A 23,450-nucleotide genomic window follows, 5' to 3' on the forward strand; every position below is an offset into this window, starting at 1 on the left:
CCCACTCTGGGTCCAGCATATGGCGGTGGGGGTGGTGACCTGGAGCACACAGTAGGGACAATGGCTGGGAGCCCCAAGAGGCCCAGGTAGAGTCTGGTAACAGTAGCACCTGATGAGGCAGGTACTATGAGCAGCCTCACTTCACAGGTGGTGTCACTGAGGCTCAGGGGCTCAGTAACGAACCTGAGGCCACTGGTAAGAGGCCAGGCTGGGATTCTACCCCAGGGAGCTTGGCTCCACAGTCTAAGGTCTTAACCAAGATGCCAGGACAGTGAGTGAGGGCCCCTGGGGTCAGGTCTCAGCACACAGTGGGGACTGCTTCACTCTGTGCCCTCAGCTGAGCACACAGTAGGGGAATGTCTAGGAGACTCAGAGTAAAGTTCTGAGACCAGGGCACCCATATGTGGGTGTGTGTATGGAGTGTCTTTCAGGAACCAAGCCTAGGAGCATGTGTGGTAGGAACTTACCGAAAATATGGAGCGCCTGCACACAGTAGGACCTGCACAGTCGAGGGGCAGAGGCTGAGGGAACCTAGTATAGAAAATGAGGGGTGCCAGAATGGGCCTCTGTGATCCCTGGGGGGGTGCACCCAGCATCTGGAGGCCCTGTGGCCTGGAGCCTGCAACGAGTGGGGCTACAGGTGAATTCCAGGATGGCCACTCACAGTGGGGGAAGCTCAGCCCAAGGCTGGGACATCGCGACAAGCTCAAGGCTGTTTCAGGCCCTAGCCTCAGCTGTCCTGAGCACGGAAGGTGGAGTGAGGTACCCTCTGAACCCAAAGATGACATAAGGCCACTTCCGAGAGGGAAAGGTTTATTGGAGTAACTGGTCAAAGGTTATCAGTGCAGCGCTGCCCATCCCCTGGGGGACAGGGCAGTCCAGTGTGTGGGCCCTGGGGGCTGGAGGTCACGGAGGACCCAAGGGGTCATAGGCATAGCAGCAGGCAGAGAGGGAGTGAATCATCCCCACAGGGCCCACCCTTAGTCCAGCCCAGGAGAGGACCACTCTCGAGGTCCTCAGGCATCCGTAGCTGAGCTGGGAGGGTCCTGCGGCAGACAGCGCCGGTGCCTGAGAATCGACTTCTCCTCCTCCTGCGGGGACAAGAGAGACCCCCAACATGGGTGTCACACAGCCCAGGACACCGGCACATGTCACGTCACTCAGCACGCATCAGCCTTGTCTTCCCACCTCCTGGGGGCTCCAGGCCACCTGCTCTCACCATCTCAGAGGCAGTGCTGGGGCTCGCGCCCTCGGGAGAGCCCCCTTCGTCCCGCGAGCAGTCGGGTCCCGCGTCTTCCTCGTACTCCGTTAGGCAATCTGACTCCTCCCCTGGAATTGGGGGGTGAGGTGGAAGGGGCTCAGGCTGGTCTGACATCTCCATCCACGGACGCTGACCCCAGGCCCAGCCCCTCTGTCCTGGGGATGCCCTCGGCCCCTCACCATCAGCACAGCCATCTGAAACATAGCTCGTGGGGGGTTCGATCCGGGACACGATCTCTGCCAAGTCGGTGAAGCCGGAGCTGGGGAAGGCGAGCACCTGTGGGGTGGGGTAGGGAGGGGTGCGGGAAGCTCTCAGGGGTCTGCAGGGGCCTGAAGTGTTGGGGGCTGGCAGTGTCCTGTGGGCTCAGAGATTCTGGCAGGAGAGGGCTCTGGTCTGAGGGGCTCAGTGAAACCCAGGGAGGTCTGTGGTCAACTGAGGTTTGCGGGAGACCCAGAGTGGACTGGGGGAATCTGTGGTCAGAGTGGCCCCATCGCAGGAGGAGGAGGAGGTCACAGGCTTACGTCTGCACGGCGGCTCTCATTAAGGTCAGCAGATCGCCGGTCTGTGAGCATCTTTTCAATGATGTCGCCCCGGCTCCAGCCCCCAAACACGGCCTTCCCATACTGGTAGCCCACATCCTGCATGAAACGAGAGGGCTGGGGTCATGTCTGCACACACTTCCCAGCCCCCAGGGATATTCTCCTCTCCCCTGTCCTCTCTGCTTATCTCCAACCTGTCTGCCCCTTCCCTAGCCCTTCAAAGGCCTGACGCTTTGGGGGAGCTGGCATTTGAGGCTAAACCTATTTCAGAGTCATTCACTTGTAGCACACTCACCTCCATGTCTCCTAGCCTGTGCCCCTGCTAGACATTACCGATCAATCTTTACCCATTCTTTCCCCCTCAGCCCCATGCAGTGTGCCAAGTACCAAATGACAGCACAAGCTTATTTCAAGGTCTGCAAATGAGCAGTACACAAGTCAGTGTCACTGTCTCCCACACCCATCACAGACACCGCTAAGCCATCACGGCACGCCTTCCCAGTGAGCCCAGAAAGAGCACCGGACGTCTTTACTCAGGGCTCTGGGCAGCAGCTACTGATCTTTTTCAGCTGGTATGGACACATTTTTCTGGGTCAGTGGCACATTATATGCGGCTCTGTCCAAGTATATCCCAGACTCATGGCAGACATTACTAACTGATCATGGTTCTCAATCCCAGCAACATTGGAAAGGGCATTGGAAATCTACACGGTGCTTCAGGCAGTGCAGCTGGCACATAATGAGAAACTTAGTTCATACACAGCACATGCGCAGCCTCACCCCCTTGCCACACTCACTGCAAACATCACTAATTGATTACCGTTCTATTCCCTACAGAACCCAAATGAAGCCCTAGACTCCTTTCCCTCGTGTTGCTCTGGGCTCTCAGTAGTAAAGCTTTGCCGGCCCACCACACTGGCAGCGAGTCGCTCCCACCCGCTCACATAGATCTGGTCGAACTTCCCGAAGTCCATGGTCTTGAAGCAGTCAATGGGCGGGCGCAGGTACTCGCAGTAGGAGCTGGACTTCACCACCTCCAGCTGCCGCACGCAGGACACATAGGCCAGGCGAGACTGGATTTCAGCCATGTCTGGAACCTTGATCTTGTCTGCCCAGGGGTTCAGCCGCTTCCACAGCAGCCACCAGCCAGACAGGCTGTCCCCGTAGGTGCTGAGGTCCGTCTCGTCCTGGCTCCCCACGTCAATGGCAATGACCGTCTTGGCACCCATGCTGCGGGCGATGTCCGCTGTGGGGCCAGGGGGTCAGCGGGCTGCTCCCCACCAGGACTCGGGCAGGGAAGTTCAACCCAGTCCCACAAGCACCATCATGCACGTGGTCATGCAAAAAAAAAAACCCACGCGAACAACATGCCAGCATACAAAGGGTGTGGAGGGGGTGGGGTCAGATGCCTGCATTGTTTTTAGGTCTGGGGAAGCAGGACCAGGGGAATGGAGAAGGGAGAGGGACAAAGCCACTGGGGAAAGAGACCAAGGTCAGACACATAGGGGACAGAGGCATGGAAGGAGAGAGATGCAGAGAGACAAAGAGTAGTAAGGATGCCAGGAGACAGAGATGAAGGGATGAAAGTCACAGAAACAGACAGAGGCTCAGAGATGCAGGGAGATGAGGTGTGAGGAAACTGACAAGGAGACGTAGGAATAAAGACACAAGAGACAGAGCCGCAGAGAGACACTCAGGGGACCAGAGGGAGCAACAGAGGTTTGTGGGTGAGGAGGAGATATCTATGGCCAGAGATATGGAAGGAGAGAGAATCCAGGTGGAGAGAGAGACCTTGAGACTGTGACAGGAGCAGGACAGAAGGGGGGGTGATGGCCCAGTGAGGAGGGTGCTGTAGCCGTGGGTCCATGTTTGTGTGTCCGTGTGCCCTCCTGAGGGTCCCTGGGGTGGGTCTAGGGGAGCCTGGAGGGATGTGGACAGGGTCCTACAGCCAAGTCCAGCCCCCAAAGACACCTGAGTTTCCGTCAGACTTTGCCCATCTCCCTCACAAGCTGATCTGTGTGTGTGCCTGTGTGTGTGTGTGTGCGTGTGTGTGTGTGTGTGCTGTACGCATGCCTGTCAGGTGTGTGCACCTCCTGTCTGTACGTTTGTGAACACACCCACCTCCAGGTGTGCTACACCTTTGTGCACACACCCAGGCCTAACTATTCCTTTCAGTCCACGTGTACCTAGATCAATGCCTGTGTGTTTCCTGTGCATCCACGTGTGCCTGTCCGCCTGTGAGTTTCTGTATAAACCTGCTCATGTGCATGTGGTTGTGTTAGTGTTGGTATCTGCACAAGACACCAGTGGTGGGAGCTGGCAAACTTTCTAAAAAGGGCCAGAGGAAAAATAACTTCGGCTTTGCAGGCAGTGTGGTCTGTGTTGCAACCTCTCAACTCTGCCGCACAGATGCAGCCACAGACAGAGGGGAAGTGACTGGGTGTGGCTGTGTAGGAGTTTATTTACAACATCAGGCAGGGGGCTGGGCTTCTCATGTGGGGTGTAGCTTGCTGGTCCCTGGTCTGCGAGACTGTGAGCATCTGTGTAGCCAGCGTATGCTTGTTTGTGCAGTGTACTTGTGTTTGTACACTTCTGGGTGTGTGGCATTTTAATTTGCAATACTCCCGGCCTCTCATCTACACGCTTCAAGTCCACGGATGGGAAAGAAAGCTTAAAAGTCATGGAGGAGCCCCACCTGTCTGCATGTGCCCACACATACAAGTCTGAGGGTGTGTGTGGGGTGGGCAGAGAGCCTGGCGTGTGAGGACACATGCCGTATGTCATCAACTCCTGTGTTTGTCTGTGCACGTGCATCTGATCACACCTGCCAGATGAGCATCGGTGAGAATGTGTGTGTGAGCACAGGTAGCTGGCGAACATGCCCAGAAGTGACCCCCGCTAGCTGTGTGCTCCTCGCCGTGTGTGTGTATCTATGGCTGCACGTGGGTGCGTCCCTCACCTGCACACCTTCCTGTCCTTGGGTGTCCACACCCACGTGCCCACTACGTGTCCGCCCGGGTGTCCGGGCTCGGGGCGAGTGGGCGGCTACTTGCCTGGCAGGTTGTTGATGTAGCCGCCGTCCATGAGGAGGTGCCCGTCCTTGGGGTCGCACAGTGGCGGCAGGTAGCCCGAGAGCGTCATGCTGGCACGCACGTATCGCCACAGGGAGCCTGCCCGGCGGGACACACAGACACAGACACGCACAGGCACACTCAGACACACTCGGAGGCCCTGCCAGCCCGGTGGGCTCGCTGACCTGGCACGTTGTTGACGTAGCACCCGTCCACCAGCAGGTGCCCGTCCCTGGGGTCGCAGAGTGGGGGCAGGTAGGGGCAGTAGGAGGCGCTGGCCCGGACGTAGCGCCACACGCAGCCTGCGGGGACGGTGTGAGGGGGTGAGGCACCCGACGAGTCTCCTGGCCCCCCCCGAGGACAGACATACCTGGGGCCTCTGGGGCATTAGTGGGTGGTGGTTAGTGCTCGCCAATCAATCAGGCCAGGACGGAGGGTCACTCATGTTAACAGTGTCCCAGGTGCTCGGCTGCCCCCACCCCCGTACCCACTTCCCACACGGCCACTGTGGTTGTGGTGGGTTCGGCTGGGGGGCACCCACCATCTTTGTGGACACGCATGGCCGAGGCAGTGATGTCCGTGGTCACGTTGAAGTATGGCAGCCACAGGTCCTGCAGGGACAGGGACCAAGGTCCAGGAGGAGTGGGGACTCCTGTGGGGGAGGGGTGGGGGGGCATGGGGGGGATGGGTGCACCTCAATCTGCTTGTCCTGGAAGACACGGTGGACGCTGCGGTTGAAGGCCGACCCCGTGAACATGGAGGTGACAGGGTAGGTGAGGTCCAGCACGGGCTCCAGCACTGAAGTCATGCTCTAGGGGCAAGGGGGCCAGCTGGGGTCAAACAGGAGTCCCTTGGGGTCACTGACCTAGGTGTCCCTAAGGGTCCTGATTGTTCCAGATGGGAGCTAGGGACCAGGATCACTAGCCAGGAAGTCACAGAGGGTCATCCAAGGTCCTGGAGGTATCTCTGTCTATTTGAATCCAGGTGGGGTTCACAGCTTAAGTCAGGAAGGGTCAGGAGAAGCCCAGCAGCCCCTCTGGGATCAAGTTTCAGGGTGTTCCTGGGGTGGGGGATCCCCTCCTTGCAACACACACCTTGGCCCACTCCCGGGCCCGCTGCTTCGTGCGGCTGGCGCTTCGCTCCTCGGCATACAGGGCTCCTATGAAGGAGCCGATAGACGTGCCGCCCACCAGGTCAACAGGGACCCCCGCCTCCTCTAATGCCTTCAGCACCCCGATGTGTGAGCAGCCCCTGCGAGGGGGAGGAGCCCCAATGACTCACTGGGGATATCCTAAGCCCCACCTCCAGGGATCTTCTCCCATCTCCCCCTCAAGCATGGACCTGGTGCCAGCCCCACCTCTATGCCCGCCCCACCTCTATGCCCGGGGAGGAAGCTCCACCCCTCAGGTATCCTGGCCCCGCCCTAGCCAGTGCTGACTCCACCCCTCACCTGGCCCCGCCCCCGCCCAGCACCAGGGCGATGGTGTTGCCTGTGAGCACCCGCGCCAGGCGGGAGAAGTCGCTGTGTTTGTCTGCGCGCCTGGAGAAAACCTTCTCATAAAGCTCGTGCTGGTTTGAGAGGAGACAGAGACGCGGCCCATGAGGATGAGGGCTTAGCAGGCGGCATCAGGACCTGTCCCTGCCCCAACCCCGCTGGTCCCTCAGCCACGCCCCTTGGGTAGAGGGCCCCTCACCAGCTTGGCCGGGCTGCGGCGAGAGAAGAGGCGGCGCGGACAGCGCAGATGCAGGTGTCCCGAGCACCAGCTGCGCATGTTGAGCCACTCCACGGTGCGTGTGGGGCCCAGGCCCTCCTCACGGTGCAGCAGGACCAGCTGCTTGAGGGCACGTACCGCCGTGTTCTCTAGCATCTGCTCCAGCTGCCAGGGAGCGGAGGACGCAAGTCACCAACGCTGGTGGCTTCCTCCCTGCTCCCCACACCTGGTCACCTAGCCCCACCGGCTGAGGGTGCATGTGGCCCGGAGCAGGCACTGGGAAGGCAGGGAGTGGCGTCCTGGGGATGGGGTCACTGTGCATGGTCTCCAGACCTGGCCCAGCGTGGGCTCCTGGTCGCCCAGGCCGACGATGAGGATGCAGTCGGCCTGGCGCAGGCAGCGCACGGTCCAGGGTGTCAGCGATGCGTCGGTCTGGTAGAGCACTATGCGGTGCGTGTCCTCCTGCTGCGCCAGCCACCCTGACAGCCGGAATTCTTGGATGCTAGGGGTGGGGTGTGGGGAGTATCATCCAGGGGCTGATCAAGGGTCCCATGTCCCCAGAGACCATGCAGCTCCATTGCTGTGGGGAGGGGGACTTAGACATCCAAGCCCTCCTAATATGTCTGTACCCTGGATTCACCCCATGGTCTCCCCGCCTCCCCAATGACCAGATGGCTAAGGCACACGTTCCTTGTTTCACAATGTGGACTGGAATAAGGTGAAAGACTTCTAGCCTTCAAGCTCATCCCTCATGAGCGCACCCCCCCACTGCCACCCTGCACCCTCTTGCACCGCTAGCACACACCTGTCCAGTGCAGAGGCTCCCAGGCGTGCCCGGATGATGTCACTGTTGAGGAGGAGTGTGGGGCCTGGGGATGGGGGAGGAAGGGGGTTTAGGAACCCAGGTCAACAGAGCTGGAGACCTCTCCCAGAAAAGAATACCACCCACTCTGCTCCCATGACCCTGTTCCAGCCCCTCACCCCGACCCAAGCCACCCAGGCATCTCCATTCATTGGCCAACACTCTCCCCCAACATGCACCTTCCCACACACAGACCACAAAGTCCTGTCTTTGCCCACGCCCAGTCCCAGACTGACCAATGGCTTGCAGAGCATGCTGCAGCTCCAGCATGAAGGCCACCATGGGCACCTCGGCACACACGGGCAGCACTGCCACCGTTGCCAGATTGCTGGCTGGGTTGGTGAGTTCCGAGTGAGGGGGGACACCCAGTCCCGAGCCTGCTGAGACCCCAAAGGATGGTATTTGCTGGGCAGTCCTGTGTCTGGAAAGGTCGACTCTCCATCTTCACAGAAATCCCTGCCCCTGGTCCCTCAGCTGAGGCTTAGTGATGCCATAGTGAAGGTCCTGGCCTCAATCCTGGGCCCACAGCCTCAACCACTATCCTTGATAAGACCAGGCCATCTGACCTTTGGTTCTGGCCCAATCTCCTCAATGAGCTCCCTTACACAATTCTACAACCATTCCTGTCTTCCACTCTGCCTCTGCGGACCCATCTGGGCCCTTACCCCATTCTGACCTTGGTACCTCTGTCCATGGAAGGGATCTGAATGCAAAACTAGACAGAAATAAATACGTTTTTGACCCATCTACTGCTTCCCAGCTCCTCCACTGACACCTCAAACCAAGCCACCCACTCCCATCTCTTGACTGGACTCTCACTGCTTCCTCCCCTCCAACTCTTCCCATAACAGTATGAATACGCTCAAATGCCTTTGGCCTCCAGCCCTTGCGCCCATCCTCCCCCTCACTCACTTTCCTCCTTGAAGCATTTCAATACCACCAAACCCCGTAGGCTGAGCCATCAGAGTTCTCTTCAGTGTCTGGCCCCATCTCATTTATCAAGTCTCAGCTCATTGTCCTCAGAAAAGCCTCCCTCCGCCTGCAAGTCACATACCATCAAGATCCTCTTTTGTTTTCTTCACAGTACTAATCAGACATTGTATTCTTTCTTCGTATTTTAAAAACTAGGTCTTGCTTGCTGTAATCTTCCCTAGGGCCCTTGTTTGTCTCTAAACTCTCCCATCCCTGTGTCCTGCACAGCGCTAGGCATGGACTGACTAGGTGCTCACAGGAAACTTCCTTTTCTGTAGAGCATCTACAGAAAAGTTCTAAAGAGTCTGAGATCTTAAAGTCCCTGCCCCTACAGCTGCCACAGAACCACACCAAGGTTGGCCCTGGCAGCCAGGTGGGGTTGAATGGGTATTTGTGCGCCTGGCGCAGGACTGGAGGGAAAATCTGTCCGGGAAGACCCTGGGTGTGGGGGCAGTTCTTGGCCATGGCTCACCCCTGCCCCTACGCTGGGGATCCCGGTGGCGGGGCCGATGGGAAAAAAGGAGTAGAGGTTGCTGGGCTGGTCCAGGGTCAGGTCGCCATAATGTGGACCCTCAGGTCCGTATATTTCTGTACACTTCGAATCTGTTTCCCAGTGTATCCTAGCTGATGGAAACTAGCATGCCCTGGGAAGGGACCCACACCTGCCCTACTCGCCGGAACTGGGAACCACAACTCCCACACGCCAGTAACCTACGAAGCCACTTCCCAACATGCCCTGGGCCCCCAAACATCATCCCATAGACTATATTTCCCCAAGCACTTTAGGACTCCATCTCCCGGCAAGGCCTGACACCCAGAGCCAAGCTCTTCCCTAAAGACTCGGCCTCTCAGCACGACTTATATTTTGGATTCCAAGAATAAGCACGCCCTGGAGCTAGGACTTGGAGCCAACCCGAACTCCACCCGCGCGCATGCACCGGAACTCAGACACCCACCTACTTCCTGCTTCAAGCCCCGCCCAGGGCGTAGTATACACGCTGGACTCCATTTCCCAGGATGCCCTAGGCTCATGGCTCCCTCTCTCAGCACCAGCTAGGCTGTTGGACTACAACCCCCAGCATTCCCGGGCGCCAGCAGGCTCTCACCTGGGAAGGGTCCTTGCAGCTGCTGCAAATTCCCCAGAATTTTCTGGCTCAGCAGATGGATGAGGCGGGTCACGACCTGCGGCGTTGGAGGCCGGTGGTCCAGTGACACTGGAGGAGCAACTGGGCGAGTGCCACCTTTCCCTCCTCCACCATGTCGCCTGGGTCCCCGTTATCTGGGCCACATCCCGAGCCTCGCTCTCACTCAGAGGCTTCACAACCTCCCTAAGTCTCCACCCGCATCCGAACCGCCTTTCTACACTTTAGGCCTTGCCTCCTCTGGGGCCCCGCCCCCACTGCCATCTATCCCGCCCCAATTAGGAAAACAGCCCACAACCCAGTGAACTGCACCTGCGGGTACCGACGTTTGATGTGGCCTAGGGTGCCCTCGGGGAGTTTGGCCAGCTCCGTGTCACGCACCGCGTGCACCGTCGTGGCGCGTGGCTGCCTTGTCAGTGCCTCCACCTAGGGGATTGCGTGCATGATCAGGGCTGCTTGGGCCAGGAGGCTGATAGGTAAGGGGGAGGACGACCGTGGGTGCAGAGAGGAGGCGGTACTGTCCTACTCAGAGAGTCCCCAGAGATGGGGGTGGAGAGAACTAAGCCTCACTACCCATCTCAGGGCTCTAGGGAAAGGGAGAGGGCAATGATCCGCACCGAGCAAGGTCCCTCTTCTGATGGAGAGAGGTCTGGGAACGGAGTCAGATCAGACTCACCATCCTGATGAGGTTGTCCCCACCACCCCTACTCCCACCCCAGCCCCATGGAAAGGAGCTGGAGAAAGTGGATGGTGAAAGGTCAGAGGTAGGGGAGGGCGCGCTCACTACCCCATCAGATTACTCGGGGTGGCGTGTAAGTTGAGGGTGGGGGAAACCGGACTGGGAGAAGTCAGAGCTTAGTGAATGGGGCCGCGCTCACCACTCCTATGAGATCCCCGCGGCCATACTCGCCCACCAGCTCCTTCTTGCCGCTGCCACGCTGGATAACACTGCGCAGCCGCCCATTGAGCACGATGTAAGTGCAGTCGGAGCGGTCGCCCTGCCTGGGGTGGGGGCGCGGGTCAGACAGTAGGGGCCGTGGTAGACGAGGCCCGAGGGGCGAGGTGGAGGCGGGGGCTGCACCTGTATAGTGCGCGTCCCGCCTCCACTGCCGTCCAGTCAATGGCAAAGTCCATCTGGCGCACAAAGGGCGACATCCTCGCGGCTACGGTGTGCGCGGCGCTCAGCACCACACTGGGCTGGGCACGCATGATCCTGTAGGCGAAGAGGTGGGTGTACATGGGCCAGGAGCGCCCTGGAACAGCCCTTAGGGAGTGGAGAGGGCGGTGATGGCCTGAAGGTGGGCCAGGAAGGGCTCAAAGCTGCCCTAGATGTTGGGTATTCAGAGGGATGGCCTCACTCAAGGCAGGATGGAGTTGGTCAGGGCCCTCTGAGCATCACTCCCACCCCAACATCGGGCCCAGTCGTACTCATAGAAGTCGGACTTGGAGATCCGCAGAAAGGTGCAGTCGCGCTGGGCTCGCAGCGTGAAGATGAGGGGCTCGCCGGTGAGTACCGCCAGCTGGCCCACCAGCTCTCCAGGCTGCGCCACGAACAGGCAGACGTCCTCGGCCTTGTCTATCATGCGCTGGTAGACGTGCAGGCAGCCCCAGAGCACGAAGTGCAGGCTCACATCCTGCGGGGCAAGGGCCAGGAGGTAGGCTCAGGGGCAACACCCCGCCCACAGTTCAGGTCAATACACTTCATAGGAAAGGTTAAGGAAGGAAAAGCTGGAGGAAGTGAAGCTTTTCCCTAGCACTGAGCTGAGCAGTATGTGATTCCCATTGGGCACCCAGAGCAGGCATTGCTAATCAATCACCCAACTCAGCCCAGATTAAGGCCCATGGATTCCACACAGCCAGCAAGAGGCTGCGAAGACTGGCTCACAGGAGCATAGCTGAGCTTAAATCCTCTTTGCTTGTGCCGGGCAACTGCATAGCCACATAGAAAAGAATAAAGGTGGATCCGCACCTTACGCCATATCAAAAAGGATCAAAGACGTGAATGTGAGAGCTTAAACTATAAAACTCTCAGAAGAAAATACAGGGGTCAATCTTGGTCACCCTGAATTTGGCAATGGGTTCTTGGATATGACCCTAAAAACACAAGCAACAAGCTGAAAAATAGATAAACTATAGACTACATCAAAAGTAAAAAATTTGAGCTTCAAAGGACTCTATCAAGAAAGTGAAAGGACAGCCCACAGAGTCTAGGAGAAAATATTTGCAAATCATATATCTGCTGAGGGTCTGGTATCCAGAATATGTAAAGAATTCTTACAACTCAGTAATAAAAAGACAAATAACTCAAGTAAAAAATGGATAAAGGCTCTGAATAGACATGTCTCCAAAGAATGTCTATGAATGGCCAGGGAGCATGTGAAAGGATACTCAACATCAATACTCACTGGGGAAATGCAAACCAAAACCACAATGAGAAGCCACTTCACACCCACTAGGATGGCTAGAATCAAAAAGTGTCAGAGAGGATATAAGAAATTGGAATCTTTATACACTGCCGGTGGGAGTGTAAAATGGTGCAGTCACTGGGAAACAGTCTGGCAAAAATTTAAAACAGTCCTCAAGGAATTAAAAATAGAGTTGTAATAGCCAAGACACGGAAGGAACCTAAATGTCCGTTGGCAGATGACTGGATAAAGATGTGGTATATACACAATGGAATATTACTGTGACATAAAAAAGAATGAAATCATGCCATTTGTAGCAACATGGATGGATCTAGAGATGATCACGCTAAGTGAAGTAAGGCAGGCAGAGAAAGACAAATATTGTATGACATCACTTGTATGTGGAATCTAAAAAATGACACAAATGAACTTATTTACAGAACAAAAAACAGACTCACAGACATAGGAAACAAACTTACGGTTACCAAAGGGGAAAGGGGGACGGGGAAATTAGGAGATTGGGATTAGCAGATACAAACTACTATATACAATATAGATAAACAACAAGGTCCTACTATAAGCACATGGCACTATATTAAAAGTCTTGTAATAACCTATAATGAAAAAGTATATATATATATATATATATATACACACACACATGTAACTCATTCATTTTGCTGTACACAAGAAATTAACACATTGTAAATCAACTACACTTCAATAAAAAATAAATAAATGAATAAAAATAGAGTTGCCATATGACCCAGCAATACAACTCCTAGGTATCTACCCAATGGAAATGAAAACGTGTCCACACAGATCTTTGTACGTAAACGTTCATGGCTGCATTACACAGAATAGCCAAAAGGTGGACATAACTCAATGTCCATTCAACTGATGAACGGAGAAACAAAATGCGGTCCGTCCACACAATGGAATAGTACTCAGCTGTAACAGAATGAGGCACTGACGACGTGGAGGAACCCTGGAAACATCATACTAAGTGAAAGACGCCCAGCCACAAAAGGCCCCATGTTGTAGGATTCTATTTATATGAAATGTCCCGAATGGGCAAATCTATAGAAATGTGTAAGAGCAGTAGTTGCTTAGGGCTGGGGCTGGTCAGGAGGTAGGAGATTGATGGCTTAAGGGTATAGGGTTGCTTTTCAAGATGCTGTTCTAAAATTGACAGTGGTCGCTGCGCACCTCTGAACATACTAAAAGCCACTGAGTTGGCCGATCTCCCTTCTGAGTGAGATGGACTGCCCTCTATCTGTGGAGTGTGTAATTACTTTTACTTTAAACACCCAACCCCGTGGCCTTTCTCTTGCCTTCTGAAACAGCCAGCACTTTCCCTATGGAGTATGTATCTCTCTAAATAAATCTACCTTTACTCAAAAAAAAAAAAAAAAAAAAACAACACCCAAGAAAAAAACCCACTGAGTTGTACTCCTTAAATGGGTAAATTGTATAAAATACGTGAATTGTGTCTCAATAGAACTATCACCAAAAAAAAAAAAAAAAATCTCCTTTGCTCCCAGTTCCCTTCCATCCCTGTTGATTTCCTCGTTTCCTAGAAATGGACTATCTCTACCACAGGATATTTGCACAACCTGCACCCTCTGCCTAGAATGCTCTTTCCTTCCCCTTGCACCTAATTAATTACTCCTCATTCTTCCTCCTTCGCTGGAGGCCACTTCCTCAGAGACACTGCCCTGCCTAGAACAGTCTTGTAGAGCTGAGAACATCTCCTTGTAGCACGAAGCAAGTGTGATTTTACAACAATCTATGTAAACCTTTGAGTGTAATGTCTGTCAGAACTGTGAGCTTCCCTAAGGCAGGGACCCCACTGGTGTTTACTGCCTGTGCCACAGGCAGCACAGGGTCCGGGACATCTGTCCAGCAGAGCCTGGGACATAGCAGATGCTCAGTTCGCGGGTGCCCCTGTCCCGTCTGGTTAGCCTGCCCCACTGGACACCTCTCTGTTCCACACTTTTAAATAAAGAACTGAAACTCCCAGAGACAGACAGATTCCTTCCTCATCCATCACACAAACCTGTCTGATATCCTACATGGCCCCAGTGAGCGCCAGAACACTGCAAGGACCCCCTGGGAGGGTACAGCCCCAAGAGACAAATAAACATGCTAGAACCTCCTAAGACAGAATTTCCAGACTGCATCTGGGACATGAACAGGAGTGACTAACATCAGGCTGTCCTCACATTGAGAAGAGTGTTTCTTTGCTGCAGGACTTCTCAGAACCTTGAATGTGCTAATGATGTTCACTGCGAGCTTCTGAGAAGGGATTAAGAGAGCCAGCGTTTCCCAAACCTATTTGACCCAAATCCCTTGTGATGTAGGCGTTCCATGAAATACACTTTGGGAAACGTTTGTGTAGAGTAGGGTTCCTCAACCTTGGCACTGTTGACATTTAGGACTGGACAATTCTGTTGTGGGGGGCTGGCCTCTACATTCTTGCATCCCTGGCCCCATGAGATGCTGGTACCACCCTCCCAAGTCAATCAAAAATGTCTTGACCTTGCCAAACATCCCCTGGGGGGCAGAACTGCCCAGGGTTGGAAACTCTTGGGGTCAAGTTTCAGAGGGGGCACAGCAGAGGAACGTTCTTAACAAAGTCCTGAAGGCCCCAGGAGCCTAGAGCGGCCACAGAGCAGCCTGGTCTGGCAGTGGGCTGGGGCTGGGGCTGGGGCTGGGATGTGCTAAGCCCAGCAGAATCGCCCAGATAAGCAGGGCCCAGGGCCCCCTTTAAGAGCCCTGGCATGACAACACTTCCTCAGCCAGTCCTCCGAGAACCTCAAACGGCTGGCACAAAACTTCCTCTGCAGTGGGGGAGGTAGAGCTCAGTGATGAGAGTGCGTGCTTAGCATGCACCAGGTCCTGGGTTCAATCTTCAGTACCCCCATTAAATAAATACATAAATAAATAAACCTAATAACCCCCCCCAAAAAAAAGCTCAAAAATTCCTCTGCAGAAAGGAGCCCCCACTGCAACAAGTAGCTTGAGGTGACAACTGAATCAACCGATCAAGTGATAAAGCAATGACCCAGCCAGCTAACAGAGGGGGACATCCCTACCCACTCCTCCAAGCCCAGGCCTCCCTCCCCCAAGCCTGGGGAGCTGCTTCGGCCTCAATGCCTGAGTCATGTCACCCCCGAGTCCCCCAAACCCACCCCACCCTGCTGTGAGCCGCTGCCCCAGCCCTATGCTGGCTGGTCACCCTTGCAAACCTTAGCAGCTCAGAACTATTTCCTCTTTAATCCTCACAAATTCTAGCGAGTAGTTACTGCTATGAGCTCCATTCCCCAGGAGAGGAAGATGAGAAGTTTCGAGATGATTCACCCAAGGTCACATGGGGAGTCGGGGTAGAGTCTGGATTTCAACTCTTGGCTCCCTCCCTAGCCCTCCTCCTCTGTGCTCCTGGACTGTGACATCATGACTGGCCTCAGTTTCCCTGGATGGAGGATGGAGGGATCATGGGATTCAGTCTCCTACACCTCCTGCGTCCTGCCAGGAGGCACTGAAATCCAGCTTGCGGGGCTGGTTCATGGCCTCCAGGTCCAGATTCTCATCTGTACCCATTTTCTGAGCACCCACCCCAGCAGGGACCCAGAACAAGAAACAGACAGCATCAGAGTCTGTCAGAGTTGAAGGGGCAGAAAACAGAGGTTGCGGGAAAGGCCAGGGCAGGTGAGAGGGGTTAAACGGGGTGGGAGGAGGTCCCAGTGTAACGCGTTCAGGAGTTGGAGGTGAAAGGTCAATAGACCCGGAGGACATGGGGTGGGAGGGCTGGAGTCAGAGGCACAGAATCCGAAGGTAAGGGGTTGGAAATCATAGACCGAGAGGTCTACATGTAGGGTGAAAAGGCAAGGGTCAGAGGTCAGACAGACAGGTCTTGGGTCAGAGGTGCACAATTAGAGGGAGAGGCAGGGGAGGGTGTAGCTCAGTGGTAGAGCTCTTGCTTAGTGTGCATGAGGTCCTGGGCTCAATCCGCATTAATAAATAAATAAATAAACTTAATTACACTCCCTGCCCAAAATAACAGAGGTCAGGGGTCAGCCTCACCTGGTCCCCTTGGCGGGCAATGATGGTGCCGGCTTTGGCATGATGCAGCAAGACTCGGCTATTCAGGAGGGAGGGGTCCTGGGGAAGAAAGGGGGTTGAGACCGGCCCAGCCAGGCCTCCCCACCCCAATCTGGTCCCCCAGACCTGCTTGGCTGCCTACCTCAATCCGCATCAGCTTGGCCAGCTCCCGCTTTGCTGCCTCAAAGATGCTGCTTGTTTGGCGGCCCTGGTAGGGCCCGAAGGGGCACCCGCCAGTGGCCGACTCATCCTCACAGTAGCTGTACTCACAGGCGCCTGCCGGCTGCTCCCGGAGCTCCTGAGTAGGTGTCTGTGTGGGACACAGCCTGTGACCACCACCCACTTCCTCCTCGGGGACCTCCACCTTTGGCCAAGCCAGGGTCCTAGGAGGGGGTGGGGGTGGGGTGGGGGAGTGGGCAAGGCCTCACCCGAGCAGGGGTTGCCTGGGGTGCCCCTGAGGCCTCTTCCTGCAGGGACACGGAGATCCGGCCACGTTCATATGCCATGTCGAAGTCTGAGCGGGGGCCACCCTGCAAGCCTGCGGTGGGCAGGAGGCAATAAATGCAATAAAGATGAGAGTGACCGTGGCCGGAGTCTCAGCAGCCACTACCTGCGTACCACAGACCATGTCTGTACAGACGTGACTGCTCAGTCACTGCAGCCCCCCTCGGAACCCTCCTCACCATGGTTGGGAGGGCACCATCTCAAAGGGGACCCGCAGAAAGAGTCATGAACAAGGGCTGCCAATGTTCCCATTTTGCAGATAAGAAAAATGAAGGCTGGCAGCCTTCGCATTCAACCCAGAAGCTCGATGGCCTCCCGCTTCTCGACCCAGTGCCCCAAACCTGAGATGTCCACTGGCATGGAGATGCAGCGACTTAGCAAGGGGGCTGAGGGGGCTTCCAGGGATGTGGGCTTCACTGGGTCCCCTGGGGAGAGACATGTGTTCAGGCTCCTTCCCCTCAGAGCCCTCAGGTCTAGAGCTAGGATTAGGGGCTGCTGAGCTGAGGGGGGCCTGGGGAGGGGTTAGCTGAATCCCTGGGGAGTGGGGGACTAGGAGAAGCGATTCCAACGGACCCATGGAACTGAGGCCAGGGGTCCTGGGGGACCAGACAGGAGTCAGACCTGGGTACCTAGCTAAGGGGTCCCTGGGAGGCTGGGCAGGTCAGGTGCGAGTCTCAGAGGAGCTAAGAAAGGGACTGGGGGCAGAGGCTGGGCTTCCTGGGACAGTGGGCTGGGCCAGCCTAGGGTTCCTGGGGGCCAGGGAGGGGTCATCCTGGGTACCTGCAGGTCCGGGCAGTGGAGCACCAGTGGGGTCAGGTGGCCGGCCAGGGGTCTCCCTTGGCTCCTCAGTAGCTGAGGTGCTGGCCACCCGCTTGGAGCCACGCACTGGGCTGGTGCGGGATGGGAGGCCCGGGCTGGGGAAGAGGCGCAGAGGCTGGATCTCCTGGAGGCAGAGAGGATCCTGGCAGCGTGTCCCGGGAGGCAGGCACCAGGCACCACACTCCATGCCAGCCCGGGTGCCCTCCCCGCAACTCACATGGCTGAAGAGCTCGTTGGTCAGACCCAGGTAGTTGTGAAGCGCCAGGAAAGTGACCCGCTGCAACCTCACCATGATGATCTGCGGGGGCGTGGTTGGCAGAGGAGGGGCAGGGGAGAAAGAGTGTGAGCCTCAGGAGAAAGTTGGGACCTAGCATTAACGGGGTGGGGCCACAGAGAGGGAGAAGGAGATGGAGTGAAGGTCAAGTTGGGGAGTAGTAAGGGGCTGGGCAGGGCCCGAGGAGCTGGGGAGAAAGCCACAATCAGGTGGCAGAAGCCAGGGGAGACAGGGCGGAGGGAGCTGATGGGAGGAGTCAGGGGAGCCAGGGAGGGCTGGCTGCTCAGGGCCGATAAACACAGCTTGAGGGCCCATGGACGGCTGGGTCCCAGCCCACAGGAGGCTGTGATGGGCAAGGGTTGGTGGAAGGAAGTGGACGGCCACTGACCTGCACCACTCGCACCAAGCTCTCGGGGTACTTGGTGAAGACGGCTGAGAAGGCCTCCACCGGCAGCCGCAGCACCGTGGAATCTCGGGCCGCTCGGGCGGACACAGTACGCTGGGGGTGCTGGTGGCCCTGGGGGCACAGGGGTTGTGACGAGAATGAAGGTCAGGGGCTGTGAGCCCCCTCACGGCTCCCGCAACCTTTCCTGATGCCAGTGCATTGAGGGACCACTGGCAGCATCACGGATGCGTCAGAGATTGGGGCCCTCAGAGTGTGTCCTCCTCTCCTGCCTCCCCACTCCCCTCCATAGTGGTCACTCACGGTGATGACATCCAGGATGCTTAGAAGGCTGTTGACACTGTCCCCAGGAACCACTTCCTTCACCACACACTCCTTCCCATCCTGAGACACGGGGGCGGCCACTGATCAGCGCTACCTCTGCCCTGCCAACTCACTTTCCACCCCCTGATCACGCCCCTGGTCCTCATTCTCACTCACCCCAGTGATGGCTGACCCCCCGACCCCAGGGAACCTTCTGACCAGCATTCACTTCCTAGCCATCGCTAACCCCAACTACTGACTGTGTACACCACCCCACACGCCCTTGGGCATCCATCCTGACTCCTGCCGGCTCATCTCAAAAGACCACCAACCCTGCTGACCAAAAGCAGTGCCCATCCCCAGCACCCGTCACCCGCAGGGTCCCCAGGGGCGGCCCACTCACAGGTCCCGGCAGACAGAGCTCCAGCAGCCCGTCCTGCACCACGTAGATGCTGGCGTCGGGCTGGCCGGGCCGGAAGACGTAGTCACCCTGGCCGAGACGCTGGAAGACCATGTGCCGGCAGAGCTCCAGGAAGAGCGGCTTCTCGAAGTGGCCCAGCACCCTGCCGGACAGGGAGAGGGGAGAGATGCAGGTCAGGACAGCCCCAGCTCTGCAGCACCCCTGCCCCCGCCTGCGCCCTGACACTGACCGGACGTTCTTCAGCATGTAGAGCACCTCGGAGGGCAGGTGGGAGTTGGCCAGGTCACCCTCCGTCAGGTCAGCCTCCAGCACGGAGGGTGGCGGCTCCTTCCGCTGCAGCGTTGGCGCCTCTTTCTGGATGCGCAGGATCCTGGTGGGAGGAGAGGGGTGCGGGGGTGGGGAGCAGGGAGAGAGCTCAGGCAGACATGAGACCCCCACAGAGCCCTCCCCCGGGGTCTCTAGAACAGGGGTCAGCAGCAAACTCTGGACAGCCAGTCAAATCAGGCCCGCAACCTCTTTTTGTAAATAAAGTTTTATTGGCACTCCGCTACATTCATTCATTTACATGTCATCTGTGGCTACAACATCAGCGCTGAGTAGTTGCAGCAGCATTGTATGCAGCCTGCAAAGCCCAAGATGCGGTCCTATAAAGAAAAAACTTTCTGACCCTTGATGTAAAACCCTGAGATCACCCTTTACTAGTCACAGGTTCCTTAGTTGGACCCTCTAGTTAGGCAGAACCCTGACATAGCTTCCAAGATAGGGGCAGATCCCAGAAAAAGCACCTCTGTTTTGCCATGGGACCCTAAAGATAGCCTGTCTAGCAATCATAGACTAGGCTCCTGATAGAGCCTCCCTCATGTAGGCAGACCTCCGGGGGAGCTTCCATTCAATCAGGAGACCCCAGACACAGCCTCTATGCTCTTTGCAAAGATTGCTCAGATGGCCTTTCCTTCCAAGTCTCAGACAACCCTGAGACAGCCCCTCTGATGGTTACAGAGACGCCTGAGATAGCCCTTGGTACATGTGGAGAATCCAGGTACAGCCCCTCAGCTAATCATGGGCCTGGGGGAGCTCCTCCCCCAAGTCACAGTTAATATTGAGACAGTCCATCCACTGGTCACAGGATGCCTGAGGGAGACTGTCCAGTATGAGCAGACCCCTGAGTTAAACTCCATGTTATAGAGGAATCCAGAGATGGCTCCCCTTCTGATCAGGGAGGTCCTTGGGCTAGCCCCTTGCCCAGGTCAGAGAGAGCTGAGATAGCCCTCTCAAGGCCATGACGACACCAGGGTAGCTCCTCGAAGGTGTACAGACATGGAGATGGTCCCCACAAGGTGGAGAGATACGAGATGTAGACCCTCAATGGATCATAGAAAATCCAGCTCCTCTTTCTACTCAAGTCATACAGAACGGTGTGACTGCACACACCTGCTGGTGGTGGACAGCTGTGACGTGGCCCCTCAGTGTGAGGAGAACTTGAGACAGATCTTCAAGCAGACCCTATGACGTCAGGAGACCCCAGAGTCAGCTCTCAACTTAAAAAGATCTGCAAGGAGATTCTTTTGTGTGTGTGTGTGTTTAATTATTGTATTATTTAATTACTTAATTTTGGCAAGGGGGGAGGTAATTGGGTTTATTTATTTTTAGAGGAAGTACTGGGGATGGAACCCAGGACCTTGTGCATGCTAAGCATGGACTCTATCACTTGAGCTACACCCTCCCCTGCAAAAAGATTCTTGAGATAACTACTGGGGAACAGAAACCCCAGACACAGCCTCCTTAGTGTGGGAAGAACTCCAAGGGAGGTGACATAGAGAGATGCTTTCTGATGGAGAGAGATCCTTGAGATAACCCCGAGGGACAGCTCCTCGAGCAGGTCACAGAAACACCCTGAGATAGCCCCAGTGAGACACCCTGGCATAAATCCTCTCACATGGGGAGACCCCAGATTTGACTCCTAAGTGTCCAAAGAGACATCCGAGATAGTGATCAGGAATTAAATAACTCACAGATAACCCAGTGGTAGGGGAACATCACTTTCTGAGAAAGCCCTCAGGGGACAGAGGCAGCCTGTCTGGTGCAGAACTCTGGAATAGTCCCTCTAATGTGGGACGACTCCTAAGACAGTCCGTAGAGTTCAAAGAAGATACACCCTTCAGTGTGGGGGTGTGGGTTGATCACTCAAAAAGCCCCAGACATAGCCCCCAGCACCACGTACACCCAGCACATCCTTACTTCTTGGCAATGTTGAGCATCTTAAGTTTCTTCTTCATGCGTGGCCGCGAAGTGGTGGAGACGGAGGCGTCCACCAGGGAAGAAGTGGATTGTGACACCTGGGAGGATTAAGGGTGGGGTGGGGAGATGCGTCAACTGCCATTTCAGACCCTAGGGAAGAGAGGGTGCATATCCAAAGGCCCTTGATCAAGGAGGAGGGCGCGCTTACTAAGAAGTGTAACTAAGGAAAGGGCAGGGCCTCTGCGTGGCCAGCGGGAGCCCCATGGGGTCCCAGACTTACCTTCCGCATAATCTTCCGGCCATAGAAAAGCACTTTGTCTCTCTTCCGGAACCGATACCGCGGGCCATCCGGGGCTGGGGTTTCTGGGGAGTAAGTGCAGAGAGGGGTATTCTGAGTTCTACGCACACTCCGCACGGCCAGAGACCCGGACGCTGCGCGCAGTCTCCAGCAGATCCCCACCCCTCAGCCTCCCCAGAAGGCCCTCCGGGTCCTCACTCGGTACTCGAAGCCTCCGCACCAGCAGGAGGATGAGCACGGCCGTGACCAGCACCACAACTCCAGCCCCGATCATCACGCCCAGCACCTGCGGGACGAACGGTACTGGCTGCGCATCACATCCTCGTCCCGCCAAGCCTTCCTCGGGGGCCGGGACGCCCTGGACCCCTTCCCGCCGAGCCAAGTCCGCCCCCGAAGTCACAGCCCGCTCGGGCCTCGATGTCTGCATCTGCAAAACGGGCCAGCGCTGCTCTCTCCGGTGGGGCACAACTCTTTCTAAGGGCTCGGCGGCCCGCAGCGCACGCCGGGAAACGTAGTTCCGCCTGAACAGACGCATTCTGGTTCGCGCGGGACGGTGTTCATGCGCGCTGAGCACGTCGGGAGTTGTAGTCCCCGCGGCTCCGCACAAACCCCAACTCTTACCATTCCTGTTTGCAGCGGGGCCTCCATTAGTTGCTTCAGGCTGAGCGACAGTTCTGGTAGTCCGGAGTCCTGGAGAATAAGAAGCGGGAGGAACCCGTAGCGAGTCATCTCCCTGGGCCCGCCCCTCCCCTGCTGCAAGCCCCGCCCCTTAGCACAAGCCCTGCCCCCTTCGTGCCGGCTGCGGGGGCAGCTTCTCTGCAGGGTGGGGGGACGGCTGGGGGTGCTCTTTGGACCAGAGGGGTGGGGTAGATTGACCTGGGGCCCGGACTAAGGAGTGAGGTGGGTCCTGGGCTCCCCGCGAGGCTCCTCTACCTACGCACCGGGCCGACCAGATGTTCCACTTGCCTACCCAACCCTGGGACCAAAGGGCAGGCGGCTGGACACCCACTGTCACCAGACAGCGAACAAGTCCCTGAAGGGTTTGACTCCCTCCAGCACGTGGCCGCCTCCCCAGCCTCTGCGGGATTCATCAGTCCTGGACCACGGACTCCTAGGCCACACCCCCGCAACCCCTGCGATGACTGGATGCCCCACCCCAGGAAAACTGGGCTCACGAGTCATGGGGTCGAGGAGATGCCTGGCTCCCGGCCCAAGCCTGGCTCCGGAGAGACCTAGGGTCGGGGGCACGCGAGAGTGCTGCAGGGAGCTCCAGCACAAGGGATCGTAGGGCAATGCCACGGTCTCAGAAAGACCCTGGGGCGCTCGGAGTAGGGTGGGTCCTCAAGGTGTTACTGGTTGATGCTGTAGATTTACTGTCACGTAATAGTAAAGTTATGGGGTCTCGGATGGTGCGGAGCATCACTGGGTCTCTGGGAACCATGCTGGCGCCATTGCTGGGAGACAACCAGGGACGCTGTAATTCCCGGGGGTGGGGGGGGGGGTGTCACTGTAAAGTTAAGAGATTCTGAGGAATATAGGGCTATTACTGGGAAAACCAGGCGCTGGGTGGGCATGTCCCTAGAGTCTTTCAAGCATGATACTGAAGAATGCTGGAATATTACTGAGACTTTCTGGGAGGCTGAGGCTGTTTCTCTCGCCATTAGAGTATTAATGGAAATTTGGGGGAGTTACTGGGCCTTTGAGACGTTACCTAGTTACCCGCGGGGGACTAGTCCCCTTCTACCTTCGGGCACACCTGGATACCGGTGCGAAAACACCTGCCGGGAGCTGGGGAGATGGAAGCGTCAAAGTCGAGAGCTACCGGGAATCGGCGGAGGACAGATCTTGGTAAAGCCAAGGGCTCGCTAATGACCCTTGAACGACCGCCTCTGCGGGGGCGAAGGAAACCCAGACTCACCCAGGGGCCCGCAGCCGGGGTCCACACTGCGCCAACTCCGCTAGCGTTCAGCCCATTGCCGCAGGCGCGGCCCCTTTAAATTATTCACGGCAGGGCGCGCCACAGCCCCGCCCCCCGCCATGACTGGAAGGTCTCGCGGAGTCCGCCACGCTAAGTGTGGCGACGCTTTAAAGGGACCGAAAGCCAGTTGGCGCAGGGACTACC

At 56.7% G+C, this 23,450-nt stretch overlaps 1 protein-coding gene across 9 annotated transcripts; it reads right to left on the minus strand.

The window, feature by feature from the left end:
* Positions 1–796: 796 nt before the first annotated feature.
* On the minus strand, positions 797–23,437 carry PNPLA6 (patatin like domain 6, lysophospholipase). Of its 9 annotated transcripts, none has more exons than XM_074350924.1 (34): positions 23,247–23,437; positions 21,950–22,018; positions 21,527–21,614; positions 21,311–21,393; positions 21,031–21,128; positions 19,022–19,162; positions 18,775–18,934; positions 18,372–18,452; positions 18,054–18,182; positions 17,609–17,689; positions 17,353–17,515; positions 16,914–16,997; positions 16,497–16,606; positions 16,211–16,378; positions 16,051–16,128; positions 10,988–11,193; positions 10,641–10,772; positions 10,438–10,561; positions 9,872–9,985; positions 9,524–9,599; positions 7,682–7,825; positions 7,389–7,452; positions 6,917–7,085; positions 6,566–6,748; positions 6,322–6,440; positions 5,966–6,122; positions 5,566–5,682; positions 5,413–5,482; positions 4,854–4,970; positions 2,745–3,046; positions 1,783–1,899; positions 1,441–1,537; positions 1,220–1,329; positions 797–1,091 (listed from the first exon to the last, which is right to left on the minus strand). In XM_074350924.1, the coding sequence occupies exons 2-34, from the start codon at positions 21,974–21,976 to the stop codon at positions 1,017–1,019; spliced, it is 3,984 nt and encodes a 1,327-aa protein (XP_074207025.1). In that variant the 5' UTR covers positions 21,977–22,018; positions 23,247–23,437; the 3' UTR covers positions 797–1,016. The 9 variants fall into 9 exon arrangements, with proteins under 9 accessions (XP_074207025.1, XP_074207023.1, XP_074207024.1 ...); XM_074350922.1 differs by having other exon boundaries at positions 21,527–21,755; XM_074350923.1 differs by lacking the exon at positions 23,247–23,437 and having other exon boundaries at positions 21,950–22,370.
* Positions 23,438–23,450: the final 13 nt, after the last annotated feature.

Source organism: Camelus bactrianus, chromosome 22, assembly GCF_048773025.1.
Source record: "Camelus bactrianus isolate YW-2024 breed Bactrian camel chromosome 22, ASM4877302v1, whole genome shotgun sequence".
NCBI classification, from domain to species: Eukaryota; Metazoa; Chordata; class Mammalia; order Artiodactyla; family Camelidae; genus Camelus; species Camelus bactrianus.

What these genes read in the sequence shown, in the direction of transcription:
- PNPLA6 (XM_074350920.1), bottom strand. Translation starts at nt 21,863, where the DNA reads ATGCGTCTGTTCAGGCGGAACTACGTTTCCCGGCGTGCGCTGCGGGCC. An exon ending in GCGGAGGCTTCGAGTACCGA is followed by an intron (nt 21,394 to 21,526) that starts GTGAGGACCCGG and finishes CTTACTCCCCAG; the next exon opens with AAACCCCAGCCCCGGATGGC. An exon ending in CCAACGAGCTCTTCAGCCAT is followed by an intron (nt 17,516 to 17,608) that starts GTGAGTTGCGGG and finishes CTCTGCCTCCAG; the next exon opens with GAGATCCAGCCTCTGCGCCT.